The sequence below is a fragment of the Hippocampus bargibanti genome, linkage group LG18, assembly GCF_051943395.1.
Source record: "Hippocampus bargibanti isolate YZ-2025 linkage group LG18, ASM5194339v1, whole genome shotgun sequence".
Taxonomy (NCBI): domain Eukaryota; kingdom Metazoa; phylum Chordata; class Actinopteri; order Syngnathiformes; family Syngnathidae; genus Hippocampus; species Hippocampus bargibanti.
This window is the reverse complement of record NC_142751.1, coordinates 10,933,354-10,952,559: the sequence shown is the minus strand read 5'-3', so window position 1 is coordinate 10,952,559 and position 19,206 is coordinate 10,933,354. Positions and strand designations below refer to the sequence as shown.

The 19,206-nt window shown below is 39.1% G+C and overlaps 1 protein-coding gene across 3 annotated transcripts in view; it reads left to right on the top strand.

The window, feature by feature from the left end:
* Positions 1-1,250: 1,250 nt before the first annotated feature.
* Positions 1,251-19,206, top strand: part of exd3 (exonuclease 3'-5' domain containing 3) — a 46,093-nt gene continuing 28,137 nt past the window's right edge. The window contains exons 1-20 of one of the 3 annotated variants that reach the window (XM_089021045.1): positions 1,289-1,335; positions 2,111-2,180; positions 2,365-2,424; positions 5,450-5,514; positions 7,058-7,219; positions 8,287-8,472; positions 8,581-8,634; positions 9,892-10,034; positions 10,106-10,212; positions 10,293-10,366; positions 11,268-11,306; positions 11,418-11,584; positions 12,918-13,065; positions 13,147-13,345; positions 13,414-13,523; positions 13,628-13,805; positions 13,922-14,088; positions 15,192-15,416; positions 15,941-15,994; positions 16,076-16,207. In XM_089021045.1, coding sequence (XP_088877171.1) covers positions 2,379-2,424; positions 5,450-5,514; positions 7,058-7,219; positions 8,287-8,472; positions 8,581-8,634; positions 9,892-10,034; positions 10,106-10,212; positions 10,293-10,366; positions 11,268-11,306; positions 11,418-11,584; positions 12,918-13,065; positions 13,147-13,345; positions 13,414-13,523; positions 13,628-13,805; positions 13,922-14,088; positions 15,192-15,416; positions 15,941-15,994; positions 16,076-16,207 — 2,256 coding nt within the window. In that variant the 5' untranslated portion in view covers positions 1,289-1,335; positions 2,111-2,180; positions 2,365-2,378. Of the gene's footprint in view, positions 1,336-1,456; positions 1,474-2,110; positions 2,181-2,364; positions 2,425-5,449; positions 5,515-7,057; positions 7,220-8,286; positions 8,473-8,580; positions 8,635-9,891; positions 10,035-10,105; positions 10,213-10,292; positions 10,367-11,267; positions 11,307-11,417; positions 11,585-12,917; positions 13,066-13,146; positions 13,346-13,413; positions 13,524-13,627; positions 13,806-13,921; positions 14,089-15,191; positions 15,417-15,940; positions 15,995-16,075; positions 16,208-19,206 lie in introns of those variants that run through there. The other 2 variants (XM_089021046.1, XM_089021047.1) reach the window with 2 other exon arrangements.

Genomic DNA, 19,206 nt, shown 5'->3' with positions numbered 1-19,206 from the left:
CATAAAAACATCCTGAATCAGCCCGAAAAAAGGTATGAAAAATTGTGTGAGTGGAAGCATAGCCATCGAGGTCATTTCAACCTTTTTTTTTTTTTTTTGGCCTCGTCCAAACTGTAGCAGACGTTAGCGATTGACTTGGCGATCGATGGTTTTTCGCGTCCTGGCCCAACTGGTAATCATGATTAAGATGATGATTATGAGGATGTGTTGGCATGTTTTTCTCATTTTGTGGAATGTGTTGTTTTTTTTCTGTTTCAGTGTTCAGAGAAAAATAAACACTGGAAATCCATTTCTAATTTACATTTCGTTTTTTGGTGGGTTTAATTAGGTGCTACATACAGACAATTACACACATTAGTACAAAATAAAGGTACTTTAACTTTAAAGTGAAATTGGTCAGTGAGTGCACTGAGCTAGTTTGTTCACTGCTGTCATTTAACATTCTGTTTTAGTTCTTCACACAACATCACAATGTGGAAAATGAAATTGGTTGCACTCGCATTGCACATTTGGAGGGGATATCGGTTTACATTGTGCAACAGAGTGGTACCTTGACAGACATGTTTAACTCAGTCTGTGACCAAGCTTGTAACTCAAATTACTCCAATAGATAAATGTCAGTCGGGGTACTTCTACACACAGTTCTCCTTGGCCACTTGGCCTGGGTGAAAAGTTCCATTGGGCTCACCGGGAGCCCAATTGAGGAAGCCCAGAGGAGGAAGCCAACTGGGCAGACCAAGGAGGAGAGATGGATGCAATCAACAAACGGTATGAACATTGTTAGTTGGGAAACCTCTGTGAGAATTAACATCGGTGGTGCCACCAAAAAGAAAACGCCCTACCTAAACACCCCACCCGGTATTAAAAAAATACTATCAAATTCTAAAACCAATTTGCACTGAATAAAAGTCATTAAAAATATCCCTAGCAACAAACTAATCCTTTACAGCAATTGCTAACCATAATTTTGTTTGTATCGAAAGAAAAAATAAAATGAGAATTTTGGCGAACTATTTCTCACGTGACCCAATAGCGAGTTGACCATTCGTTCTACGATTTCAAATCCAGGACGTATACAAGAATAAATTTGCCCTCCCCTGGGTTTGCAGGTAACATTCTCCGATTAATGGAGCATCTTTCTTTCACAGATCGTGAATGGCTATATTATTTACATTATATGTGTCGGTTATATGTTTAAATACTTTAAAATCTCATAAATATAGCATGAATTTAAGACGACGTGTTTCATCAATCGTAATTGAGGGCAAAATTTTACCACCTTGTGCTAGCAAAGGTAGAAGTAGCCGAAACTGGTCAGCGCTAAGTGCTCTTGTGGTGAGTTGTGCTGTCGTAACACCACAAAACCAATGAATGTTACTTGTAATTGACGATCGTACTCCCGTATTCCACTGTTGTAAGCGGGCTATCATAAAACACGATTTGAGCTGGGCAAAATTGGACACTACAGATGTGGTACAACCCATTAAGTTATTGTTAGTTTCAAAACGTTCATATTTGAACTAACTTGAAATTATCCGAGTATTACTACTACCTTACGAATCAACGTTTCATGTGATGTTTTTCATGTATTTGTGGGTGTAGGATTCGCCGTTTAAAGGGGTAACATAGCTTTAAAACTAGGTGGCGGTATATGCTCAGTTAAAATTGGAGGTGGCATGCTAACCGAAAGCGATATATAGATTTCTCGTTTTGGCCAGTTGCTGTCCAGCTATCGGGTCCGCCATGTTTGATGTGGCAAAACATTCATCTAATCCTAAAGATAATGTACAGCCATTAATACGGGTAGAAAACTTTTTTCATCGTATGATTGAAGTCTATATATTTATTCCGTATGATGTGACAAACACCAAACCAACGTATTTTTTTTCTAATTAAATTGAAAATGTAATTAATGGTGCATTCACAGACGTGTAAATTACACGAAAACAGCCTCATACCACCACAGATGAGGTCTTTTGAAATGTGCATTCATGGCAGTCCTTTGCCATTTAAATGAGCTTGGGCTCAGAGAAGCCAACTGTCCCAACTTTTTTGGGGGTGTGTTGCAGCCGTAAAATGCGAAGTTTATGATTTTCTTTTTTCTCCTCAGAATGTAAAACGGTTGATGCATCTCTGAATAACCATTAAATGAAACATCTTTAGTTCTTTAGAACTGCACTGTGAGTATGAGTCAATGCTTAAGGGGCCTCAAAACACCCTCAAATAAATTTCTCAACCCTCTCTTGACGATCATTAACATGCTAATTGCAGATCATTGTTTGAGCCACTTCTCCCATACATGTGACTACCATTCATAGAGTCATCTTTGTCCAATGAGCGCATTTTCTTTTGTCTTCTCCCCAGATTGACGGAAACTCATGAGTCACTCGAAGAAAATGAACCTTTCGACTCTGGATTCAAAGGGTTAGTATTATGGTTTTGTACATAAGCCATTTCAAGGTTTACAAATGGCGTGTAATGCCATATTTGCTAGTTTGATTATTTTATGATTCTAAATTAGTCAGGCTTTTTCTTACACATTTACGATACACTAAGCGTTACTTCAGTGTCAGTTATCCATCTTGTAGGGCCGGAAGTACGCATGTATGTTCATTATTTATACATAGGCTTAAAAAGCATGCTCTTGAGGCTCAAAACCAGAGTAATTCATATGCAAACATTGCTTTATAAGGGTGTAGATTGAGCAAGTGCTCTTAATCTTCTCCTTGATGCTTTACAATGGCACCTGTTGAAAGTTTTATCCAGCACATCAACAAATACAAATGTGCTAGTTTAGGAATGTCATGGCATCTTTCCAGCCGGGCTCAACCACTCGCCGAAAGCTCTCTGCCAAGTCACACACTGAAGCTGTTCTGGTGGCTGAAGTGACACCAAGCGCCTCATTTGTATACTTAATCTTTGTCTTGCCTTTATTTTGGCAGCTCCCTGGCAACAGGGAGGCAGAGCAGCTCGTGTATTGAATTTCATAGATGTGGAAGTGTGACTTTTATTTATTCATTTTGGTCATCAAAACTAAAAAAAAAAGTCCTATTTGGGTTGGCCCAAGCACATTTGAACACTGACCTATTGTTTGCGGTCCATATGTGGCCCTAGTGAACTTTTCTAGTATACATGCTGTATAATCACCTTCGACACTGCTCAACTCCTTTGAATATAACCTTAAAGGACAACCGACGTCTCCGGACGAGTTGTGTCCATAATTTGTAAAATGGCTTCAAATGACTTATACTGAGCGTATTTTACAAAGATTCCACCGCATATAGCTATATTTTAAATTTTAAGACTTGCGCTGAATATTCCGGAAGTCTTGTTTTTGAGTTGTTGACGAGTCCGTACGTGTCGTCACTGAAGAAACGCCCCTGACCGAAAAAAAGGACACATTGTACCAGTCCTTCCATCACGTCAATGCATTTTGCTGTGCTTGTTTGGTCTGAAAACGTCATGTTGCATCAAGAAGAGCCAGAAGAGGGCGACCAAGCTCCATATAAGGAATTTATCAGCCTGCGGAAACGGGCTGATTAATTCCTCACAGGAGCTCGGTCGCCATTTTCTGCCTCTTTTTGGGTGATCCATTTCCCCCCAATGTTGCCTCAAAACGACCCAGAAAACCTTCTTTAATCGATTGCAAATATGTATGCTTTCCTCTTCAGAACTATTTGAATCATATTCATAACTGGGTGTGTAACAAGAAAGCATATTCTCCGAATCTGAAGCAATTGTTTTGATTCTCCAGTTATGCAATACGTCTTGGCTTCACGTCACGAACTGGGGGCGGGACTTTCTGAAAATGCCCAATTTGCTGCTCAATTTTTTTGCAGATTTTGGACACTTTAAGTCATTTTTATTGGTGTTTTGCATTTGAATAAAAATATCATACTGCGTGTTTAGATGCTATAAAACATTTTTCTGATGTCAGTTAGGAAATAAAAATGTGATGTCGGTTGTCCTTTAAAAATTGCCAATTTGAGTGTAGATTTCTTTTTGATTAAACCTTGGAGGTTTGAATTTTGCAGTTGGTTAAATATTAGCAGTACAAGAAGGTAAACAAAGGATGCACATTCATTATGATTAATTAGATTTGATATCAAAATAGAAATACAGGCAAGTAACTCTGATAAATTAAACAGTTTCTTGTCACGGCGTGGGCACGTTGAGCGAAGAAAGGGGTAAGAATGGAAAAGGAGGGAGAGGTCTCCTAGAGTCTACGTTCCCAGGCTGCGCATCAGGAAGGCTTTTATTTTTTACACTATGACTAGTACATAGCCCTTTCCTGGGGAAATCCGAGACAAAATCGAGAGGCTTCTGCGGGGCGGGTGCGTAGGACAGGAAAACGAACCCTGGGAAGGAGGAAGGGAGGTAGGGGGAGCAGGTATGGTGCATGGTGAAGTGACAGAAAAAGAGCGCTAGCTGAGAGACCAAATAAAAATCATTCAGTATGTAATTGCACAGACAAATCTTCCCTGTTTTTATTTTTGTTTATGCCCCACAAAAAAAGTTTTTATGTTTAATTTTCTTGTCATTTTTACTCAAAATGCAGGACTCACAGAATATTGAGTTTTAAGACTACATAAACATTCAATAGAGCGTAAGGAACCTTAGACTTGTTTCATCAGAAAAAAAAGTTAATTCCTAAGTCATATGGGTCTGAAGTAATATGAGGTGCAAGTGTTGGCGGCTTTACAAAAGGCAAATGCTTAACAAAACAAACATTAACTCATTCACTGCCATCCACAAATGTATTCAGGAATTGGCAATATGACGTAGAGCGCCATTCCCGAATTTGTTCGTTTTTTTTTTTGTCTTGTGGGGGGGGGGGGGGGGCCGAAAAAGCACTGGTCAGTCCTCTGGCAATGTTTTTCCCTTCCACGTGGGAGCATCTTTTCCCTTTTGTCCATGTTAGCGCTTTGTTACAACTCCAGCTGTTTTTAAATCGCTATATAAATCAATATATTTGTATTGTATTTTTTTGTACAGCCACCCCCATTTCATGCTCAGATAACTCCAGACCCATATAACTTAGGAATTCACTGTTTTTTTCTGATGAAAGAAGAGTATAAAGTTTCTTATGCTTAATTGAATGTTTATGTAGTCCTTAAACTCAATAAACTGTATTTCCTACAATTTGAGTGAAAATGACAAAAACCCTGGCAATGGAGTGTACACATTTTTGCACATCATCTAGCAGTGAATGAGTTAACATGGTCTCTGGGAATCTAAATGATAAATGATTAATTGTACTGAACAGCCATTTTTATGCCACTGGAAATTATGACCTACTATCACAAACGATGATGGTTCAAGATTTTTTTTTAAATCAAAAACATACTTGAATTAGAAGTCTATGGCTTGGTTTGTTTTTACTCTTTGACAGGTTGAGGGAGGTCAAGGTTCAGAATGAAACCCCACCTCACGTTTGCTTTCCCCGCAGGTTATGACCCGGACGTGCTGAGAGAGCACCTCTTCATAGTATGGCGTAGCAACAACCTGCAGAGGGTGAGAGTTGGCTGGATATTAGCCCTGCATGTGAACTATTAATAGTCATACATTTCATTTATAAGCACCTTTCAAAACTCTCAAGGACATGAAAATATGGATTTTTTTTTTACCTACACACACCAATTGAAGTGGAAGAAACAATAAATAGACAAATCTTGGAACTCAAACCTCAATGAAACTCACCTGTGACCCATGTGTGCTTTTGTGCGCGTGCGCCCGTATGTGTGCGCGCACGTTAATGAGGAAACCAGAGTGGCCCGTCGGTAGGAAGGAAGGAATTTGCACTGAATGAACTTGAGATCTCTGTGAGGAGGATATTGAGTGAATGACATCTGTTGGACAAATTAGGAGGTAGCGCCAGACGTTCTCGCACAGATATTATTTTCTCCCGAAGGAAGTTTCTAAAGCCAAAGTTTGTATTCTTAAGTAACGTCCCCGTCTATGTATGTATACCTGTCAACTGGCTGTATTCTGGATGAATTTGGCACATTTTTAGATGTGTACGGCGTACGAGAAAGTCTGTATGGGAAAAACTGTTAAATATAATTTTGAGGTATTTTCGATACCCTTTTCATCATTAAATATTAGCAGTAATGTGAATTAAAACAAATATCGCTACTCGTAAAAACCGAAGTTGACCGCCAAGAAAACAAGTCCGTGCTAAAAGTCTCGAGAAGAAACAAAAGGTTCAAAGAAGGAATTTTATTTTGAAATCGGTTAAATTAAACATTTTACCGTGGGTTTTTTTTTGCTGTAATTTCATATTTTTTTATAAACATTATACATCATAAAAACACAAATGTAAATTATTATAAAAAAAGCAATGATGCTCTACAAAAAATAACATACTTGATTGTTGGTAGAAATATGTTGTAACTTAAAAAAAAAAGTTCTTATACCGTGACTGTAAAGTGTCCTTGATAGTTTTGAAAGGCACTTAGAAATTAAATGTATCATTATTATTATTATTATTATTATTTTCCTTTCGGCTCCTCCCTTCAAGGGGTCGCCACAGCAAATATGTTGATATTATTATTATTATTATTATTATTATTATTATTGTTATTATCATTAGTTTATTATCATTAGTATTATTATTTTATTATGTATTATTATTATTATTATTATTATTTATTATTATTATTTAGTAATCATGTTCACATGGGAAATCTGGTTCATAAAATTGTGCAATCAAATATTACACACGCGTGTTTTTTTCCAGTAAGTAAGAAAAAAAATTGAGCCACCAGTCACCAACTCAAAAACAAGACTTCCGGAATATTCAGCGCGAGTCTTAAAACGTAAAATATAGCTATATGTGGTGGAATCTTTGTAAAATACGCTCAGTATAAGTCATTTGAAGCCATTTTACAAATTATGGACAAAACTTGTCCGGAGATGTCGGTTGTCCTTTAAATATTGTACATATTGACTCCAGTCTTTAAATGAGAAATGTCTCCTCCACTTTTGCTTGTCTCTTCAATCTGACTCCCCCCCCCCCCACCCACCTCTACCTTGCATCTGTGTTTTTCTCCCTCAGCTCCATTTGGCAGCTCAGGAGGTATTTTCAGAGCTGAATGATCCCCTGGAGGCTTTCCTAACAATCCTAGAGTGCACTCCGTCCAAACAGAAGGCTCGGGCCCATGCCTTTGAGGTCCACATGCTCAAGGAATTTCAGACCTGGCTCAAGGAACATCCAAAGGTTGACGAGATTCTTATTACAATCGCTCCTTTTACTAATTTAGTTTTTGTTTTTGCTTTTAAAAATAATGCATTTATAGTACATTTTGAAGGCTCCACTAAGTTTTTGTAGATTGTTCTTTTCTACTTTACTCATTCACTGCCATTCACAAATTTATACGGGAATTGAAAATATGACGGAGAGTGCCATTCCCAAATTTGTTTGGATTTTGCTTTCCATGCTTTGGTGCTGATAAAGTGCTGGTTATGGCCTCTGGCAAGGTTTTTTTTCATTTCCAGAAGGTGGCAGCATTTGTATTTTTTTCCATGTTAGCGCTTTGTTCCAGCTTCAGCTGTTGTTAAAGCGCTATATAAATCAATATGTATGCATTGTACAGTCGCCCCAATTTCAAGCTCAGATAACTCCAGACCCATATAATTTAGGAATTTAGGAACTTTTTTTCTAATGAAAGAAGAGAGAATAAGGTTTCTAACACTGTCTTGAATGTTTATGCAGTCCTTAAAGTCAATATTCTGTGGGTCCTGCAATTTGAGTAAAAATGACAATTTTCCTGCTTGGGTGCCGATAAAGCACTGGCCAGACTTCTGTCAATGTTTCTCCCTTCCACAAGGGACCAGCATTTCCCTTTTTTCCATGTTAGCGCTTTGTTCCAGCTTCAGCTGTAGTTAAAGCACTATATAAACCAATATGGATTGCATTGTATTTTGGACAACCACCCTCATTTCAGGCTCAAATAACTCCAGACCCATATAATTTAGGAATTAACTGTAATTTATGATTAAATAAAATAGACTAATGTTTCTAACGTTGTACTGAATATTTATGTAGTCCTAAAACTCAATATTCTGTGGGTGCCGGAATTTGAGTGAAAATGACAAAAACCCTGGCACTGGAGTGGACACACTTTTGCACATCATCTGACAGTGAATGAGTTAAGTACATTTTGAAGGATTGTTCTTTTCTACTTCAAGTAATAGTTAGCAAGCCTGTTTCTACCACCTAAATTTACTCCCTCATTAATTTCATTTAATCTGTTTATTGCTTTTTATTGTGCATCATCACCGCAGATTAGTTTGACCTCATTTCCAAAGAAACAAGCGACAGTCCTCAAGCATCGGGCTCTTGCCCTTCTTACTGACAACCACACTAGCTTTGTTGATGGTCTCATTGATATCTACAAGCTGCACACTCTGGATCCAGCTACCTTGCGGCTGCATGTTATGAAACTGCTGGCTCTCAAATGTTACAAAGAGGTGAGTGTTGCATATTATCATTTGTATGAAGCTTTTCGGCATATCTTTAAAAAATAAAAAAAGGTGTGTTTGCCGTACACCAAATTAGCATCTTCCTTTTCCTAACAGACAGCAGTTCTTGGTATGAAGCTGAAATTGCAGAATGAACTACATTTGGAGGAGGTGAGTCGCATATCACATACTTGTATTTAATCGCGGATGCCTTAAAAAGGAGCGTTTTTTTTCCATGAAGCGCTTTTGTCAAACTCCCATATTTTCCAGTGGATAAGGCGCACCCAAAAGACTTGATTTTTTTTTCTTCAAAGGATGACCGTGTGCCTTATACGCAGTTGTGCCTTTTATGTGAAGTTAGATTGAGTCACAAGTCTCGCAAAAAAATTCAGCAGCTATCGACACCATTTCCCCCTATAGAAGTGGTACGTAACCCCAGCCTCTACTATAGCACCTTATAAAGTGGCGTTCTTTATATTTGGGAATTTGTTTATATTTATATATATAGAAAACCTTTTTCATTCATTGAAGGTGCGCTTTATAATCCGGTGTGCCTTATATATGGAAAACAGTTTGAAAATGCACTATTCTTTGGGGTGCGCCTTACACTCTGATGCACCTTATGCACCAGATAACACAGTATTTGGAAACTTTTCCCTTTATAAGATGCACCGCATTATAAGGCACACATTCAACAAATGACATACAGTATTTTAAAAACATTTCCATATGAAATGTATTATTATTATTTGAAAAAAATGAAGGCTTTTAGGTACGCCTTATAATGCGGAAAATACAGGATATCTATTTTAATTGATGGGCTTGATGTTTTTTCCCCATGAAAATAGAAATTTGGGAATTTTTTATATACAGTAAAGTCTCGTTATATCGATATCGGATATATCGATAGTCCCGGTTATATCGATACTATTTCTATGCACGCACGTAAAAATTACATGCAAACATAGAAATAGTATCGATAGTCCCGGTTATATCGATATTTTTTCGGACTCCCTTGAATATCGATATAACGAGACTTTACTGTACTTCTTTAGATACGTATTTGCAAAACTTTTTTTTTTCGTTCATTGAAGGTGCGCCTTATACAGCGGAAAATACGGTACCTCGTGGACTAGACACAGTCCACTTTTTTTCTTGCTGAAATCAATCAGCTTTTAGTTGTTGGCCTTATTTTTCATGTGATGTGAACTGCGCATTATATGTTGCTCAGCCAATGGCAAGTCATGCTTTCATTGCCATGACAATTCAGGACAACGCCATTGTCACATCATCTCGGCATGTGTACGCTGTCATTTGGACACACACACACAACCTAATTGGTCATTTGAAGGTCAAACAAATTGTGAGTGTATTTCGTTCATATTTGATGTCATACCTTACCAAGTGTTTTCAAAATGTCCTCTACAGGTATGCGTGCCACTCATCTGTCAGGACAAGTTGTCCTTAGCGGAGGCCTTTGTGAAAGGTCACGTTCATTTAGAACAGGAGCTCGTCTCTCTGCTCGACTCGTGGTGCCACCCCAACTTCTCAGTAACAGACATGATCACCAAGTACGGTGCACGTTTGAAAGTCGAAAAAGACAAAAAGTGGACTAAACTTCAGCATGTGTGTGTTTCCTTAGGCGGTTTCCTCACCTCTTCATATCCAAACGCAGCCTTGCTCAGCTCAAGCCCAAAATGGTGACCAAGCATGTCTTTCGACTTGCGGAAAAATTTCAGATTGATCAAGGTGAGTGACGCACTGTGCTTGTATCGATCACGCTAACTCAGCCGTTAATCACCAGACATGATTGTTTTTGTTTGACGCAGAGAAGTGTCCTAATGCCCTGCACAAGAGGAGAGAGGATACACTTCGGTTCCTCATGTTCAAGAGATTTGCAACTGTAAGTCAAACTTGCTTTGTATTCCGAATTAACCATCGTACTCTGTTTTTAGAAGAGTCCAGTTTGATTTAAATTTGCTAATACTTTTTCTTGAGGGTGAAAAAAGACTAATTTGTACGGGAATCATGTCATTTTACAGATGCTCCCCAACTTACGATCATTCGAGTTACGAATAATAGTACATATACTGCACATTTGTGCAGTATGTTAAAAAATGTTTGGACAGAGATGCTGTAAGTTAGATTTTTCACTGCGCGCCTTTTTCCGTCCAAGCTAGCTTGCGATTGGCTGCGTACTGTGCTTCACGCACATGCACACAGACACATTAGAAGAGGTTTCAAGGGCTGGATGTTTACGCCACGGACACCAAGGCTGACCAATGCTGAAGTGTTGCCAACGAGTTCAGGCCCCGAACCGCCGAGCACGCTTACGATTGGCTGCATAGAGTATGTGGGCGGGGAGGAAATCACTTTTCCCAGTTGACGCTCCACGAGGACGTGATGCATAGCAAAAAATAATGGCTGCTGGAATGTCATTCAGTAATGATGAATAATGGCTTACTGAAGACCCAAGGATATATGTTGTCGTACTACAGTAGGTGTGAATTTATTTTACGACTGTTTGAGCCTCTGTGTTTTATACTTCCCTGATTCAGTGTTTGACCTAGACATACATTCTATACAAAATATAACACTGACGTAAAACTTACGACCAAATTCACCTTACGAACGCCTCGGAATACGTCTGTGTAAGCTCTCAGTCGTACAGGAGTGGTCCATCGATGAAAAGGTTTCTTCAAGAAACCTTTTCCTCGACTGCTCAGAAACTCATCTCGTATCGTTGGGGGGAGCGTCTGTATTCTTGCAACCTGTCACTCAAAAACAGCTTTGCCTTGTTTTAGAAAAGTATGACAGAGGAAAATTGGAGTGACCACGTGGAGGTAGGAGCCATCTTTAGATACATGCGAAAAGAAACAAACGCGGATCAGCCTTATTTCCGCATCTGATTTTGTTATTTTTTTTATTTCTTTGTGTGTATCATAAACATCCAGACGGTAGTGGCAGATGACCTTGAGCTCCACATCCAGTTGGTGGAGATGTTGCTGAAGTACTGCCAATTTGAAAAAGCCGCTCGGTGGTCGCTGAGATATAACCTCCCCAGGAACAGACTCCCTTTTGTGGTTTGGAACACCCAACAGAGTTTATCACCCGAGCAACAGTGAGTCAATTTGGAATTGACGTGGAACCGCCAAAGTCAACTGGAAAATTTGAAAAATAATGATCGCCTGAATTTAATTTCGACCAGGTGCTGATCATCTTTTGTGAACCAATGACCTTGAATTGGAACTTATACACTTTTTTATGACCTTGAAAACATTGCCCTTAAAGCTAGTTCAGCTCTTTGGAAGAAATAATTCAAAATATGCTAATTTGAACTGGAAATGTTGTTTTACCTTTTTTTTTCTTCCTTCATCCGAGATGCAAATTACAGCGAGCACATATGGAACCGATTTTACAAAAAAAGAATAGTTTCACTCTCAGTTTGTTTGACCACATCCCTATTTTCTCACAATCCGAATGATTCAACGTTCTTTTAGATGAATGACACATCATGGAGAAATGTATCGAGACATCCATCTTAACAGTATTTACAAAAGGTCTTTTTTCAGATGGTCTAACCAGATTTGCAAAATGATGCTTGTATTTTTTTATTTATTTCCAGCACGTGACCATTTTGGGGTTAGAAAAATGCAATGACAGGTCTATATGATATCCCGAATTAACTCATTTACCGCCATTCCCGAATTTATTCGGGAATTGAAAAAATAATAGAGATCGAAAAATAGCTAGATAGCTAATATACTGTATAGCCAGCTAGATAGCCAGCTACATAGCTAATAGATAGCAAATATATTGTAATCACAATTCATGTTCTTAAACTGAATCAACTGATCGACAGTTAATTTCTGACCAAATTAGAAACTTATTTTCACCATCAATCGATCAAATCACACACCACAGGATACTCAGTCTATATTGTTATTGTAGACATGCTACATAATCACGCTGTTCTTGATTTTGATTGGACAGGATTGAGGGGAAATCTTTTTTTAGCACACCAATGACTTTATTGTTATTTCTTTTTTCCTCTCTTTACTTCTTAGTTATCTAGCTATTCAGCTGTCTATCTACCTAGCTAGTTATTTGTCTGTCTCGCTAGTTACCTTTCTTGCTATCTATGTGCTATCTATGAGCCATTATGTATGTATTGCATTGTATTTTGGAGAGCTGCCCTCATTTCAAGCTCATATAACTCCAGACCCATATAATTTAGGAAATAACTTTTTTATTTGATGAAAGAAGAGAGCCTAAGGGTTCTTACGCTGCATTGAATGTTTATGTAGTCCTAAAATGCAATATCCTGTGGGTCACGGAATTTGAGTGACAATGACAACAATCAGTTGCACTGGTGTGGACACATTTTTGCACATCATCTGGCAGTGAATGAGTTAACACACACATCAGGATGCACATCTGTCTCATCTGCTCAGACATGCAACCAACCACGCTCAGAGCGATGAGTGGACGCTGTCTGAAGCTCATTGCCAGAAATTCTATCAAGTACCGCTCTCCAAAGACAAGGTTCAGTACGTGGATACCGTGGAAGCCCTTCAAAGTTGTTGTGATGTCCTCCTCAAGGTGAAGAAAGAACATAATAATTTGACATCGTCAGAACAAATAATACTTGTGATTAAATGATTTATCTTTTTTAATTTTCAGCGAGGCAATGTGGTCGGAATAGATATGGAATGGCAGCCCTCATTTGGCTGTAGCTCATCTCAGCAAGTTGCCCTGATCCAGCTCGCTACTTTTGACACCGTTTTCTTATTGGACCTGTGTGCAAATGGATTTTGTCATCATCCAGAAACCGCAGCGTTCATTAGAAGTTTTTTTTCTGAACAAAATGTGCTTAAACTTGGTAAGCAACAAACTTATATATTAACCCCTCTATGAAGACCTGTTCCTGCAACCATGTGTCCTCTTCAGGTTACGGCATGACCGGAGATCTCAAGTATCTCAAGTCCACTTGGCCTCAATTTGTCGAGGAGCCATTGAAAACAGAGGGGCTACTTGATCTTCTGAACGTACACCGAAAGGTCATATTTTTGTCCCACCTAAACTGAAGAGAGTTACACACCGTAAATTCAAACTGTAGTACAATCATCGAATTTTAATTACACTGAAACAATGCTTTGAATAGATCCGGTGTGGAAAGTTTAACAGCGCTCACCGTGGCCCTAAGGAGGTGAGAAAGGACTCTGCTGAAAAAGGCCTCAGTCTACTCGTGCAACAGGTCCTGGGAAAGGCCCTCGACAAAACTGAGCAAATGTCCAACTGGAAAAAACGGCCGTTGCGCACCAGCCAAATCAGATATGCGGGCGAGTCTCTCTATCACACCCAATTCTCTCTCACACTCAATGACTGATTTTCAGCATATTCGTGAAATAACTGCTTGTAATTGAAATTATCTCTTCTCTCACTCATTTCATTTCAGTGACGGATGCCTATTGCTTGTTGGATGTGTATTCTGTGCTTTCTGGTAACCCCTACAATTTTGGGCTTCTGAGCGATTGGCGCTCCGTTTCACAAACGGAGAAGAATAGAGATGCCAAGCAAAAGGATAAAAAAAACAAGAAGATGAATCACACCAGCGGCAAAAAGGTCAGCGCTCAACTCCGAAATAAGTTCCATTACAATTTAACTCATTCACTGCCAGACGATGTGCAAAAAAATGGGTCCTCTCCAGTGCCAGGGTTTTTGTCATTGTCACTCGAATATTGGGGTTTAGGACTACATAAACATTCAGGACAGCATTAGAAACGGTAGACTCTGTTATTTCATCATAACAAAAAGTTAATGTCTAAATTATATAGGTCTGGTGTTATTTCAGCCTGAAATGAGGGTGACTGTCCAAAATACAATGCAACACATACATATGTACATATTGGTTTATATAGCGCTTTAACAACAGCTGAAGCTGGAACAATGCGCTAACATGGAAAAAGGGAAATGCTGCCCCCTTGTTATTATTGTATTAGTATAGATTTGCCAGAGGCCACGGCCAGCGCTTTATTGGCACCCAAGCATGACAAAACAAAAAAAAACAATTTGGGAATGGTGCTCTACGACATACACTGTATTTTCAATTCCCGAATAAATTACAGAAAGGCAGTGAATGAATTCATTTTTCTTAAAACGCATTTTTTTCATAATCATAATAATAATAATGATACATTTCATTTATAAGCGCCTTTCAAAACTCTCAAGGATACTTTAGATTGACGAGCAGTCAGTGTGGGGGTGTACCCTAACCTCTCAACCAAAATCAGCTAAAATTGGTTCATTTTTCTCGACATATTTTCAATTCCCGAATAAATTCAAAAATTACAGTGAATGAGTTAATCTCAAGCCAGGTTTGAATTGGGGAAGAAAAAAAAATCCACCCAATAATTGAGACCCAAAATAAAACAATCCACTTAGCATGGCAGAGCTAATAAATAATGTACCAGTACTTGTACTACTAATACTTCTTTGAGCTCGTGAGTGACACAAAATGGAAAGATCCCAAGTAAAGAATCTGGGTTGATGCATCAAACCTGCGGGTGGGAACAATGCGTGTTTGACCAAGACACTCCAGCATCGCCGGGGGTGGTGGTTGTATAGCTCACCCTGTGCTTTGACCTCCCAGCTCTCTTCTACAAGTGAAAAGAAAATCCCCCCGTGGGGCTCACTTAAGTATCGCATTATTGTCTCTGCCCATTTAGGAATGTCAGGGGGCTCAGTGGGTCAGTCCCCCTTGCTCTGACACTGAGAAAGGCCTCCTGTGTGGCAAGGAGCCCACTGAAGACTCCCCTCCAGCTCCGCTGGCCCCCCAGCAGTTGAGGGTGGTGTGTGACAACATGCTGCAAGGCCTTGGGAGGTACTTGCGCTGTTTGGGGGTCGATGTGGTCATTTTGGAGAATAATGATGACCACAGAGTCGCCGCAACGGTACGTTAGTCGAAAAGGTGTAGCGATTTCACATTTAGGCTCAATTATTAAAGGACAACCGACGCAACCGGACAAGTTGTGTCCATAATTTGTAAAATCACTTCAAATGACTTCTACTGAGCGTATTTTACAAAGATTCCACCGCATATAGCTATATTTTACGTTTCAAGACTCAAGGTGAATATTCAGGAAGTCTTGTTTTCGAGTTGGTGACGATTCCTCGTGACGTCACGTCTGGAACACCCCTGCCTGAACGAGAAAGCGACACACAATGCATTTTGGGTACTTTGTTTGGTCTGAAAACTTCGCGTTGATGGCGAAATTAGAAGGAAAACACATAAATAACGTGATGGTAACGTGAGTCATCTCCCGCAGAATTGATTCTTGAAATCGCCCCAACCCTCATTTAAGAGACACAAATTAAAAACCACAATCAAATACTTAAATCAGTGGCGTGACAATAATTATTTTTAAAAAGCCATTTCTGTTCATTGAATATATATATATATATCTATATTTTTCAGGTCGCACAAGCCGAATACCGTGTCATACTCACATGCGGACAACCATACCAGACTGTAAGGCACGCATTCTAAATTCTATTTGCAAATATTTTCTTAACTCGGATTCATTGGTGTCTTATCTTTGCATCATCACAGTTGAGGTCTCAGGTGGGCGAAGGCCGCTGTTTGTACCTGGACTGCTCGAAAAAGGCCCGAGACCAAGCTATCCAAGTGCTTCAACACTTCAACGTCCGGCCAACTCCTTGTGATATATTCAGTCGCTGCCAGGTAGGAAGAATGTTGAAAGTGAAGGTATCACAGTGTTTTCTCAATCTTTCCACTTCCGGTCAACACTTTTATATTTTGGAGGTTCAGTGACATCATAGAGCAAAAATTGAATGAAAGACAATGGCCGATCAAAAAAAAAAAAAAAATACAATACATATGGATTTATATAGCGCTTTAAAGGACAACCGACACCTCCTTTTGAGTTGGTGACGATTCCTGACGTGACGTCACGTCAGAAACGCCCCTGACCGAGAAAGCGACACACAAAGCATTTTGGGTACTTTGTTTGGTCTGAAAACTTCATGTTGATCCGTGTTGATGGCGAAATTAGAAGGAAAACACACAAATAACATGATGGTGAATCGTTGTGTGTTGCACCAAGACTACTATTTGATACTAGTTGACACAAATTCTCAGCAGACAAATCAGCCCATTTCCAACGGAGCATGGGTGCCATCTTGTGCATTTTCTGGGAAGCTACATTGGCATCCCCGACGCCTCAAAATGATCCGGAAGGACTTCTTTAATCGATTGCAAACATTTATGCTTTCCTCTTCAGAACTATTTGAATCATATTCATATCATATCATCATATTGATGATGATACTAGTGCAGCGTGTTTGACCGGAAACAAATTCCTTCTGTGTTCTACCTACTTGGCAATAAAGATGATTCTGATTCTGAACTAGATGAGTAACAAGAAAGCATCTTCTCCGAATCTGAAGCCATAGATTCCCGACCGCTGATATACAGGAAATAAAGCGGTCACAAAGATAGTATAAAGCACCAGGGAGTAAAACTAAGATCAAATCTGAATCATGCTGAGTCAAATGCCAAAGAGCACAACTGAGTTTTGAGTTATGTTTTAAATATAAATCAAATTTCAATATAAATAAAAATAAACAATTAAACAAACAAATTACAAATTAAACAAACAATTAAAAATTAAAATGGGGCTACAATGCTAATTATCAGCCAGCCAGGCAGCTCAGTGTAACATCTAAAAATCATTTAAACTCATTTTTCCTCTCCTTGACAACAGTTTATTTAGAATTATTGGTTTGATCGAGTTTTAGGATGCAAATATTGCCTCTAGTCACGGAATTGAGCAATTACAGGGGTGCGGGGTGTATACTTTGTGGTCGTTGGGCGCCATGCATTGCGACTTGATGTATGGCACGTGACCCGTCTATCTCTGTGGGTGGTTGTTTTTCGAGAACTATTTGTGCTGTGTTTGCCATGTGTGCTGATGACTGGGAGGGCATATGTTTCCAAAGTTTTTCCCAAACTTGGGTGTTCTCATCTCCTACCTTGACTGCCCCTCCTCCGCACCTTCCCCAAAAGTGTCAAGATACACCACTTGGTGCTGTTTTGTCAGCTCCCCCCAAATATGAAGACAAACCTAGACCACCCTTCTGTCTCGAGGTTAGGAGAATACAGCAAAAAAAGACCTTAACAACCAGTGACCATATGGTCTTCCACAAAAGAATGCCACTTTGATATATCATGGCCACAAAATGTAGCATTTTATAACCACCTGTATATATATTGCAAACTCACAATGCATCCCCCTCTGGCTAGTGTAATTTAAGATATATGACGACTAGAATACGTCAGAAATTCCCTTTATTTATACAATCCGTAAAAAAAAAAAAACACCAACGGCAATGTGCTCAGATTGTTAAAGCTCAACTGGGAATAGTAAATACGATGCTAACATAATCACAGTTTAATAGAGAGATCAGAGCTTTGGGGCTTCGCTACAGCCCACCCAGGCAAACTTAGCTCCCTTATCTGATTGAAAAGCATCAGAATTGGTTTTTCTTCCTTAGACTTTTGTTTCTCTGGGCTTCTCCAGTGGTGAACACACGTCGTCGCTTGAATGTATGTCATGTGGAAGGAGAAAAGACAGAAAAGGAGATTTAAGATTCTGTGCCTAGGAAAAGGGTTGGTGTTTATTTGTGTGCATCAATAGACCACACAAATTTGAAGGCGTTGGAATTTGTGTTCGCTGTCCAGATCCTAAAAAGGAGCGAGAGCTTAAGAAGGACCCTGCGTGTATACAAAGACGTTAGAAAGACGATACAATGCTTACAGACTATCAATGTACCTTCTATTTGCGATTTTGGTGGCGAGAGTGGGGGAGACCTTCACACGAGAATGAGTATGGAAATATCTATTATTAACTCATTCACTGCCATTGGTGAATTTATTTGGGAATTGAAAATATGACGTATAGCGCCATTCCTGAATGCGTTCGGCTTTTGATTTTTCATGCTTAGGTGCCGATAAAGCGCTGGCCATGGCCTCAGTTTTTTTCTTTTCCGCAAGGGGGCAGTATTTCCATTTTTTTTCCACATTAGTGCTTTGTTCCAGCTTCAGCTGTGCATGCGCTATATAAACCAATATGTACACTATGTATTACATTGTAATTTGGACAGCCGCCCTCAATTCAAGCTCGTATAACTCCAGACCCATCTAATTTAGGAATTAACTATTTTTTTCCGATTAAAGAAGAGAGTCTCAGGTTTCTAATGCTGTATTGAATGTTTATGTTGTCCTAAAACTCAATATTCTGTGGGTCCTGGAATTCAAGTGGCAATGACAAAAACCCTGGCACTGGATTGGACACATTTATGCACATCTGGCAGTGAATTGCAAATTGGCGTTTTCATGTTTATGTTTGTTAAAGTAATTATAAGTGCCTTGCATGCTGGGTCCGAGAGGACAGTAATTTCATCTGTGCTGGATGTCATGCATATTAGCATATTTGACAATAAAGCTGACTTTGACCTTTTTTTTGACCTTTGAATGAGTTAAAAATAAATAATATATTTTATGTATAAATGAAATTATTATTATTATTATTATCCCCACCTTCCGGCCTAAGTGGTATCTCGCTCATAGCCTCCGCGCAATCTTTATCCTAACTAATCGTTGCTATTTTAGTCTTACTTTATCCCTTAATTCTCATTAACTTTCACTGGTTCATTTTTGCC